The sequence below is a fragment of the Piliocolobus tephrosceles genome, chromosome 10 (assembly GCF_002776525.5).
Source record: "Piliocolobus tephrosceles isolate RC106 chromosome 10, ASM277652v3, whole genome shotgun sequence".
Lineage (NCBI taxonomy): Eukaryota > Metazoa > Chordata > Mammalia > Primates > Cercopithecidae > Piliocolobus > Piliocolobus tephrosceles.
The window spans coordinates 27,997,290-28,008,915 of NC_045443.1; the positions used below are offsets into that span (position 1 = coordinate 27,997,290).

Here is an 11,626-nt window from a genome sequence, read left to right on the forward strand (position 1 = left end):
AAATAAATAAATAAATAAATAAATAAATAAATAAATAAATAAATAAATAAATAAGGCAAATGCTTATTAATTGTCTATTTGCTTTGGATATGAAGGTTAATAAATCATGGGAAAACCATTGTCTCCAATTGAAGAACACTCTAGTGGGAGCTGTCATAACAAATTACCATAGATTGAATGGCTTAAACAACAGAAATTTATTTCTCACAGTTCTAGAGGCTGAGGAGTTGATCAGGGTGCCAGGATGGTTGGATTAGGGTAAGGGCCCTCCTCCTGGTTTGCATATGGCTATCGTCTTACTGTGTCCTCACTTGGTGGAGAACAGAGAGGAAGGAAATTCTCTCCTGTCTCTGTCATATTGAGGATTGGAATTCCAATATCTGAATTTAGTGGGGGGACACAAACATTTGGTCTGTAGCACAGGTTGTATAATTTACCATTTCATGTTTAATTCTTCTCTACTTATTCATTTCTTATATATCTTTCAAGACCTCAACCTGCTTTGAGGCTGTTAGTTTTTGTCTGACTTCTGCTTTGTATAGATAGCAAGTTACTGTGTTTTATTTTCTATGCTGGTCACTGGAACACCTGACTGCAGTTAGTTGTCTTAGTCACGGATTGTTCCATGTGTGTTTTCTTTTTCTAACTTTAGGGCCTCATTAGCAGGGATCTGACCTATTGTACTTTGTACTCCAAACTATGAAGGTCAGTGCTAGGTAAGAATACTGAATGTTTCATAGCAACTATTGAGGCTGGGCGTGCTGGCTCACGCCTGTAATCTCAGCAGTTTGGGAGGCCGAGGCAGGCAGATCACTTGAGGCCTGGAGTTCGAGACCAGCCTGGCCAACACAGCAAAACCTCATCTCTACTAAAAATACAAAAAACAATTAGGAAGTGTTTTAAAAGGTATTCAAATTTTACATTACTTTGTAAGTTCTCCACAAATACTTGCTTCTGTGAGTTCAGTTCATGATGCAAATTTACAGTCAACAATGTTAATAGAATCTATATTCTAAAAAAAACTGGCTCTTCCTGGCAAGATGCATCTCTTTAACATGAAGCGTATGTTTTTATTTAACACTTTATGCATAAACTTACTAATGTTACAGTGTTTGTTAAACCACTAACTACACCCATGCGTTGAATTCCCGTGAGTCCGAGCATTAGTGGTTGGCCAGTAATGGTAAAGAATAACTACATGCCACAGTTTTACTTGATTTCAGACAAATGCATCTGGCCTTTGTTCTAAAAAGTGGACCTGTGATGTTGCTGTGAGAGTTAACTGGGTCTCTGTCTCTGGCTTTCTTTTTTTTCTTTTCTTTTTTTTTTTAAGTCTGTGCTGCTTCAGTGATCACTTTGTATTAACATAAAAAGGACACCAGAAAGGGGTTTGAAGTAGTTGTTCCATCTCTCCCCGACAACACACAGTGAGGTGGGGTCTCACTCTGTCGCCCAGACTGGAGTGCAGTGGCGTGATCCCGGCTCACTGCAGCCTCTGCCTCCCAGGCTCAAGTGATCTTCCCGCCTCGGCCTCCCGAGTAGGACTACAGGCGTGTCACCATGCCCAGCATGTTCCGTCTTTTCAAAGTGCTTCAAAATACTTTGTCTTTTTTTTTCTTTAAAAACACAAAGCATTTAGTGCAGCCATCCATTTTAAATTAGGGCTAACTTTGAAGGTCAGGAATCAAACAGCTTATCTTATTATATAGCCTTTTCATTTTATACACTGAGAAATTAAGATTTAGAGGAAAGGTCAGGTACTTTGCCCAAGGTTACAGAGCTTTTTAGTGGAGGAACTCAGACCTGAACTGCAGCTTCAACGTATCATATTCTTTCCATGGTATCATATTATTTAGTTTTATTTAACTTTGACTTTCAAAATGTTATGAAATAAGAGATGAAATCAAATCTGACTTTAACTGCTAGTTTAGTCTCCTTTCAAAATGAACAACTGACTAACTGAAAATTCATCTATCTCCATAACCTGTTTTCAGCTGGGGGTTGTGTCCGTGCCACCTGGGAAGCTTTTATAACTACAGCTGCTTGGGCCCTGCAGAATCAGAATCTCTAGCTGTAAGACCCAGGTTTTTACACAGTTTTAAAAGCTCCACAGGTGATTCTGGTGCTGAGCCCGGATTGTGAATAATTTCTCCAGTCTTTGCATGTTGTAAATAAGGAAACTGATTAAGTTGGCTTGTCTTTTTTAAGACAGTTTTGTATGTGTAAGTTTGAGTATCCCTAATTTGAAAATCTAGTATCTGAAATGCTCTGAAATCTGCAACTTTTTGAGCACCGACATGATGCTCAGAAGAGCATTTCACATTTCAGATTTTCAGATTAGGAATGCTCAACCAGTCAGTATAATGCAGATTCTAAAATCCTTTAAAAAATCAAAATCTGAAACACTTCTGATCCTAAGCATTTTGGATAAGGGATACTCAACCTATATCTCATATCAGAGCTTGAGGGTAAAGGGTGGTGATTAGAATGAGCAGGCAAGAAAATGGAGGGATTTTTCCGTTGTACATAAATAGGAATTTAGAATTGATGTGATAGACAATAAGCAGTGTTCTAGATCGCTGAGTAGGATGGTGCTACACAGAAGATGACAATCTCATAACTCTTTGCCTTCAGGCAGGACTTCATTTTATTATATACTTAAAAGACCTTTCTGCTCACATTCTTCTTCCCCACCCAGTGGCTGAAGTCATACATTTGAGAGTTACAGTCTTCTTCCCTCTCTTCTGATACCAAATAAGTTACCAAGTCTTTCAGTTTCGCTTTTCAATACCGGTTAAAACCGTTTCCCCCTTTTTATCCCTACAGCTACACTCTAGTATAAGTTTTCATCATCATTTACCTGAAAACTACAATAGGCTTCTAATTGATTTCCTTGTCTCATCCACCTTCTATATTACTGTTAGAGTAATTGTTCAAAAAAAAAAACAAATCTCTTGCACCATATTCCTTTACAAAATCCTTCAGTGGTTTCCCATTACTTAGGATAATGTCTGAACTCCTTAGCATGCCATTCACAGCAATTTGCCACCTCATTACCAGCACCCAGGAAATATACATTATATAGCCTATACCTTAGCCATAATGAACATAATATGTTCTTTCATAACTTTGCATATGTTATTCTCTTTGCTTATAATTCTTTTTTCAAATTGATCAGCCTTGCAAATTCATATGAATCTTTTAATACATGTCAAATGTAACCTCTCTGTTTCCTGCCCATCCCTTTTCCCTGCTCTAGCTAGCATTCCTTTTATTACTTTTCTGGTAATTGCCTGTCCACGTGTCTGCTTACCCCATTAGACTGTGAGATCACAGAGGATAAGGAGTGTATATTCATTCATCTTTATATTTTCGGCATCTAGTACAGTGTCTGAGGAGTTGATCAGGGTGCCAGGATGCAAATTTGCATTCAGTAAATGTTTTTTAAAACTTAATTGAATTCCTTGACATAGTTAAAAATTTAGCTTTGGTAGCTGAAAGAATATTGACAGTCATTCTTTTTTCACTTTTTATGAATATTTGCCTCTTCGTATGTTTTATGATTTTCAAATTGCTTGGGATTTTAAAAAATGGTTAAACTGTTTTTCTCTCATACAGCACAAGGCCTTACTTGTAATCATGAGAAGTGGAATATTACTATGATTCATGTCCTAGGCAAAGAGAGTTGTAAATAAGAAAGTAGGAGGTGACAGGCTTGTGTATTCAGTGGAGCAGATATTTCTTTGCCTTCTGTTACAGCAGAATACACTGACCCTTGCATGAATTAGCTATTATGTTTTTCTTTGTATTAAATTCATACAAGGAAAAAAAAAAGATGATAGGTTCCAGTTATGTTACTATTTTTTTTTGTTACTTCTTTTATCATGCCTGGAGGTTCCTTAGAACATGTTGTTCTAACACTAACAAGCAGTGTGGTTTTGGGCAAATTATTCAGTTGCTCTGGGCTTCAGCTTCCTGATCTGTAAAACAGATGATAATAGTACTAACTCACTCCTAGGTTTACTGTGAGAATTAAATGAGTTAATATCTATAAGGCACTTAGAATAGTGCCTGGCATGGAGTGAGTGTTCCAACAGCTTCTCAGCCTCAGCCTGTGCCACTTCCTTCTCATTGGCCTTCATTCATTTCCTTGATTGTGTTAACCAGCTTCAAGGCCTTTGTGGGTGCTTCTCCTCTACTGGGATCACAGTATTCATCTGACTGGCTCACCGTCAACTTCAGGTCTCTCGTTAGACTGAACGTTCCCAGAGAACACTATGCCTGGTAGAGTAGTTGTGCAAGAAATATTTATTGAATGAATGAGTAAATGAATAATCGAGCCAACTGGAAAAGAGAACAGGATCACATGGAATGGAAAGTTGCTTCTTCAGGGGTTGGGGTCAGGGCAGATTCTCTCATTGCAGGGCGGGAAGGAAAGGAAAAGGGGTGTGTGTGTGTGTGTGTGTGTGTGTGTGTGTGTGTGTGTGTGTGAGATACATACTTAAATGGTGAAATTGTAAATATTTAATGGTCAAAGCATTAAAATAGGAGTTGACAAATTAATTGAATTATTTGCCTAAGTGGTGATCAATTTGAGCTTAAAATGGTATTGTTAATTGCCCCCAGTAATTTGAATATGCTGTTTGTGCTTTAAAATTAGTATATATTTTAAAATTAGTATATAGTATAAAATAACTACACTTCAATAAAATAAACTTTGTGTGTGTGACAAGGTCTGGCCCAGTCACCCGGGTCGGAGTGCAGTGGTGTGATCCTGGCTCACAGCAACCTCTGCTTCCCAGGCTCAAGAGGTAGGGAAATGTGGGTTTGAAACTCACTCCTCTTTCAAGTTATATTATTAACAACAACATTTATGTAATGTTTACTGTGAGCCAGATCCTCTAAGTACATAGATAGTCGTTACCTCTTTTAATCTTCAGAACAGCCCTGTGAAGTCAGTTCTTACAGAGATACAAGTTCAAGGAACTCACCTATTACAATAATAAATGATGAAAGTTAGGATTTAAACTGAGGTCTGGGAGATGCCAAAGCTCACAGTAAATACCATCTTATACTAACTTCCTGGGTGACCTTGAGCAAAACTTAGCTGCCTCAGCCCTGCATCTGTAATTTAGAAACCCAAAAAGCTTTAGAAATTGTTAGTCTTTCCGTAACTTATTTGGTGACAAACATGTGACCTGAATAGATGAGAGGCTATTTATATTTTTTGTTCATTCCATTTAGTGTAAATATTCATATATGTTGCATTAAAAATTATGTGTTGGATTAGGTGATGCTGCTATAGACCCCCCTGTAGAGGTGTTAAAAAATATATGCTATACGCACCATAATTCACTTTCTAAAATACAAAAATTTCTGAAATCTGAAATCCCCCAATGGATTGTGGACTCTGTTTAACTTCCATAGTACTCAGTTTTCTTACCTATGTAATTCTTAAAATTTATCCCAGTACATCTTAACAAGAATTATATGTAATAGTATACGTAAGCATTTAAGATACCTGATATATAATTAAATATGCAGTTTGTTGGGATTGTTACTATCATTATCTTGGAATTTTTATTCAGCTGTGCAGAGTTTGGATCCTAAAGCTAGACCATGTAGAAAATGTGAATTTGGCTGGGCACAGTGGCTCACACCTGTAATCCTAACATTTTGGGAGGCCGAGGCAGGTGGATCACTTGAGCCCAGGAATTTGAGAACAGCCTGGGCAACATGACAGAACCACATCTCTATAAAAAAAAAAATGCAAACATTAGCAGGGCGTGGTGGTGGTACTCTCTGGTAGTCCCAGCTACTCTGGAGGCTGAGGCAAGGGGATTGCATGAGCTCAGGAAGTTGAGGCTGCAGTAAGCCAAGATAGCGCCACTGCGCTCCAGCCTAAGTGACAGAGGGAGACCCTGTCCCAAAAAAGAAAAAAGGCCAGGCGCCATGGCTCATGCCTGTAATCCCAGCACTTTGGGAGGCCAAGGCTGGTGGATCACCTGAGGTCAGGAATTCAAGACCAGCCTGGCCAACATGGTGAAACCCAATCTCTACTAAAAATACAAAAATTAGCCAGGTGTGGTAGTGGGCGCCTATAGTCCCTGCTACAAGAGTGAGAGAGAGAGAGAGAGAAAAAAGGAAAAGGTGAATTTTGTTTTGTTTAGTTTGCAACTGAGACTGAACACTGCATTGTTTTCAGTACAGGATAAGAAGCCAGGTCTTTTACAGAATGTAGTTTGTTTTCCTTACTAGTGACTTTAAACCATAGTGATTTTCTTCTCTAAATGTACATTATTCCGTAGTGCAGGGTTTCCTGTCCTTTTTGTCGGATCCCGGGGTCCAGGTCCAGCCCATGCTGAAGTCCGAGGGGTGTGGATGGATAAGCAGAAAGAACACTTGGGGGGCTGTAGGCAGGTGAAAGATAGTTTTATTCAGCAGCAGCTCAAATTAACAGCTTTCTTACACTAGCTCTCTTATGAACAGCTTTTCTTACACTGTCCATCCACCTTTAGCTCAGCAGTTTGCTCCAGCTGTGTGGCTCCGGCGACCGCCATGCCTGCAGCTTCGCGGAAGGCTCTCCCCTGCCTTCAGGGTCAGCAGCTTAACCCTTTATCTGGGCATGAGCAAGCTGAGCTGTGTCCTGGCTCCCTGCTGCCCAGACGGACAGCTTTGGCTCTCTCTTTCTGTGGGCACCAGTGCCTACACAAGAGCCATGTTGAGCCAAGCTGAGCCCCAAGAGCGCCTGTACAACGGTAGCAGGGCAATTATACCTTTTACAGACAACAGTGGCTCAGAACCAAGGATGAACTTACACAAACAGGTTATATAACAAGTGGGGGTGTGCACCTGCATGCCAGACTCGCTGTCATGCAGGCCTGGATATCCACCTTGGCCTTCCTCCATGTACTTGTTCATGTGATTACACACTTAGAAAATTATTTACTGGCCAGGTGCGGTGGCTTCCACCCTGTAATCCCAGCACCTTGAGAGGCTGGGGCAGGAGGATTGCTCTAGGCCAGGAGTTTAAGACCAGTCTTAGGCAACATAGCAAGACCCTGTCTCTACAAAAAAAAATAAATAAATAAATTTAAAATTAGCTGGGCATGGTGGCGTGCACCTGTAATCATAGTGCAGCTAATCAGGAGGCTGAGGTAGGAGCGTCCTTTGAGCACAGGAGTTGAGGTTGGCGGGAGGCAAGCTTTGATCACACCTGAGATGAATGAAGGAGGAGGGCGCTTCATTCTGCTGCCAGTATTCGAGGCTCACCTGGCTAACAAGGGCTGAGGGAATCAATATCTTGGCACACCTATAATACATCTTGGCAAACCAGTGTATAATTATATATACCAAATGTAAGGGGAAGAGACATGAAATGTGCGAATTATTAGTGGATTTACTTTAATTCCTCTGCGTAAGCATCTATTTTGAAGCCATTAAGAAAATTCAGATAAAACGTGTGAAACTTAAAAATACTAAATAGTTAAGTCTCTTAGTTGCCTGTCTTCTAGCAGTCAGGCAGTTGAGTCAGGAATGAGATGGAGTGACTGTTCTACTTAACGCTTTATAAAATGTATTTGTCGGTTTGTTAGATTAAGTATATGTTACCCTGTAAGTTTGAATTGTGAAAAAACTATGACATTGTCTTGAAACATCTAAAACATTTCTAAGAATAGATAGAACCAATAATGTATTTAATTTAGGACGTTTATGTTTTAAGGGGTTGACATTTATTCCTTTCTCAAGTATTACAGTAAAAATTAGGTGAAGTAGGATAATTTTGCCAATTTTTTTTAATGCACAAATTCAGAGTTTGTTAGAAATTATTTGCAGCAGAGTTGTGGGGGAGAGGCATAACAAATTGTTTCAGGCTGGTCTGAAGGTAGTTACCTCAGTTGATTGTTCACAGTCAGTTACAGGTTGAATTCCTTGTTCTGCTCTTACCCCGTTCTCACTACTCGACTAGCCTAAAAAATAATAATAAAATAAAAAGAAGTTGTTTCACATTATGCCTTCCCTGCCAAGCCTAAAACCTCCCGACCAGATTTTCTTTTAAAAAGGACACAGAGTTGGTTCTCAACTGGATATTTCTAGAACATACGCTGAGACGCTGTCCACAGCCATAAATTTGTTATAGGGAGGTGGGGCAAACATGCAGGAATTGTAAGTGCAAATATACCCCACGTGGCTTAGGAATTTGGGGGCCAGGGAAGACATCCTGCATCTTACTGGTTTCCCTTGAAGGAACGGTACCCAGTTTGAAGGATTCAAAGGAGAATTTCTTCTCCTAAGTCCGTTCCTTTCGCCTCGGTGATCTGAGCAGGGTTTGCCGACTCTGTGTTGTCCCCAGTGGCCTGTTTGTGATCGGTGGGGCTCCTCTTTACCCTTGGAGGAACACATCTCCAATGCTTTCTTTTCTTTTCATAGGCACTTGTAGTGGGGATGGGGGTGGGAAGGTGGCACAGGTGGAAACCTTACCTGCTTCTTGGTGCCCACTCAGCTCTGCAGAGCCTTGGAGCTGTCTACTCAAGCTGGGTTCTCTTTGAAGGGGATTTTCCAGAGGTGGAATAGTATTTCTGACAGCCTGACAAATATGCTCATCTTTTAATATTTTGCCACCTTTAAAAGTTGTTATTCAGTATAGTAGATGATTCCATAGCAGCCTGTGGCTCAGAATATTGTTATGTGTTAATTTGGAAGAAATGTGACTAGTATTCAGCACTTCTTTGAACAGGGTATATTACTTAGTAGCTGTGTTGCTTGATTTTCACAGACTGTTACATCTCCATTTAAATCATAAATCTGAATTATGCTATATTACTGTAAAGCCTACCAGTGTTCCCTAGAATAGCATGGTAATAATTTTTGTAAGAAAAAACAAGTAGTAACAAAACATTGTTCATATTATGGGAACAGAAAGATAATAACAAAATAAAATTCCAGGATAGGCTGGGCATGGTGGCTCACGCCTGTAATCCCTGCACTTCAGGAAGTCAAAGTAGGTGGATCATTTGAAGTCGGGAGTTTGAGACCAGCCTGGAAAACATGGTGAAACTCCATCTCTACTAAAAATACAAAAATCAGCTGGGTGTGGTGGCGGGTGCCTGTAATTCCAGCTACTCAGGAGGCTGAGGCAGGAGAATTGCTTGAACCCGGGAGGCGGAAGTTGCAGTGAGCCAAGATCGCGCCACCGTACTCTAGCCTGGGCAAGAGAGTGAGACTCTGTCTTGGTTGGGGGCGGGGAGAAAATTCTAGGATATATGAAGTCATTATGACTAAAAACCATGTATTATGTATATCATATTCTTAATTGTATTATAATAGTCTTCCTCATCATCCTGCAAGTATATCACAGAGATAAATACAGTCTCCTCTCAGCTCTCATTATTTTTAATAATGATCTCCTTGGTACTAAAGAAGTTGAAGATTACAACTCAGGCATGCCAAATGTTGGGCCAGGCGCAGTGGCTCGCCCCTGCAATCCCAGGACTTTAACAGGCCATGGCAGAATAATCACTTGAGCCCAGGAGTTCGAGACCACCCTGGGCAACATGGCAAAGCCCCATCTCTACAAAAAATACAACAATTAGCGGGGCATGGTCGTGGGCGCCTGTAGTCCCAGCTACTCAGGAGCCTGAGGTGGGAAAATCACCTGAGACTGCGAGGTTGAGGCTGCTGTGAGCTGTGATTGTGCCACTGCACTCCAGCCTGGGTGACAGAGTGAGACCCATCTCAAAAAAAAAAAAAAGTGAAATGTTGATGTTTTAGGGTTTAGAGAATAGCTGCAAAAAGTTATTTTCTATATCTGCTGGAAAACAGCATATCTTTGTAAGTACAGTTTGTAAGGCAGACAGATTGTAATTATGTGGGTAGAGTAGCGAGTGGTAACAGAGCTTGACAGACCAGTGTTCACGTGACAGAGTGTGCAGCCCTCAAGCGCAGGTGCAGGTGGCCAACAGTGCTGGGTTCAGGGGCCAAAGTGCACAGACAAGGCATTGGCCAGGGCCTCTCCACATTTTGCAAACTTCTCTTCCCTTAAAAAGGAAAAAAAAGAAAAAGAAAGAAACAAACTTTTGATATTTCTCAGAATTCAGAACTCATTTTTTGTTTGTTTTGTTTCAGAAAACTGAAGAATGGGAAAAAAGTAAGACTGAAGCAGACATGGAAGAGTATATATGGGAAAACAGTTCATCAGAAAGAAATATCCTGGAAACGCTTCTCCAGATGAAAGCTGCTGAGAAAAGTATGGATATAAATAAAGAAGAGCTCCTTGGTACTAAAGAAGTCGAAGAGTACAAAAAGTCTGTTGTTAGTCTTAAAAATGAGGAGGAAAATGAAAATTTGCTTTCTCAGTACAAAGAATCTGTGAAGAGACTATTAAATGTGACATGAATTACGGAGTAGAAAAACCTGCTTGATTTATTAATTTTATAATATATGTAATCAGTATCTAATTTGATACAAAGTCAAAAATGTTAAAAAAAATCATTGTTTTTCCTCAGAGTTAAAATTATTTCCCTCATACTAATGCTTAATGGCAATGATTACTCCAGAGTTTTTTTATTTTTACACTGGGGCAATAGACTAGGAGATCTCTGATTTCTTTTTGGTCTAAAGTGTTTTGATTTTATTTGTACATAATAGCTTTGGTATTCATGTATATACATGCTTTTAATTGTGATTTTGCCACTTTCCCCATTTCTTTCCCCACAAGCTGGCATTCAGTAGTTGCTTTTGAATAATGGTTTTGGTTACCTCAGAAGGTAGGCCCAGAACCCATTTCCTTGACTTGCAGTTCCAGGCTCTGTTCACATGACTGCTGTCTAGCTGATGCATTTTTCACGTTTGTCAGTTCTGGTTAGAAACAGGTGCTCAGTATTCTCTAACCTGATATTGTCTAAAAAGTTATGTTGACTCAACTTTGTTTAGCATCCTACTTTCTAGATTGTGGGGCTCATTTTGCCAGGGCCAAGCTACCAGAAAAGTAGAAGTGGAGATTACCTGGTATGTATCCCCCTGGGTGCCCCAGTTAGAGCTGCCACAGCTCAGGAAAAAGATGAAGCATAGGGACCTTGAATGTAATGGAGTAAGTGACAAAATAAGAACTACCCTGGGAAACCCTGCATTCAGTGTAGCTGTCAATTCAGTATTTCTGAGTACACCTGTCAGCTGTTTCTTACCACTTCGATGGTTGTGATTAATTTAAAATCAGAATAAAGGAATTACTGAGTTTATTTGCCTAATAGACTTATTTTGCGTAGAAGAATTAGAGAGTATAAATGAAAGCCAAAAGGGAATTTCACAACGATTTCCTAAATGATTTGTGTGAAATGAAGGTATGGTCTGGTGTGAGTGAGGCCAGGAATCTGTAGGTTATGAAGGACAATATGGCCTTGAGTACAAAAGGGGGAGAAAAAGGCATGTCGTGCCCTGCTGGGGCACCCTTATACTAGTTACTTTAATCCTAGGCCTGACTTAGGAATGAACTCAAAAGGGGCTAGACTGAGCCAAATTGGTAAGTAGTGGATGAAAAACAGTATTATAGATAAAACCAATATTTTAGATCATGTTTAGAGCATATTTCAAGAAACATACCAGTACATTTAGAGACTCATATGGAGTT

General features: G+C 39.9%; 1 protein-coding gene across 2 annotated transcripts in view; it reads left to right on the plus strand.

Annotated features, from left to right (window-relative positions):
- Positions 1–11,237, plus strand: part of MRPS35 (mitochondrial ribosomal protein S35) — a 43,569-nt gene extending 32,332 nt beyond the window's left edge. For both annotated transcript variants that reach the window (XM_023209015.1, XM_023209016.1), the window contains one exon: positions 10,126–11,237. In XM_023209015.1, coding sequence (XP_023064783.1) covers positions 10,126–10,395 — 270 coding nt within the window. In that variant the 3' untranslated portion in view covers positions 10,396–11,237. The remainder of the gene's footprint in view (positions 1–10,125) is intronic.
- Positions 11,238–11,626: the final 389 nt, after the last annotated feature.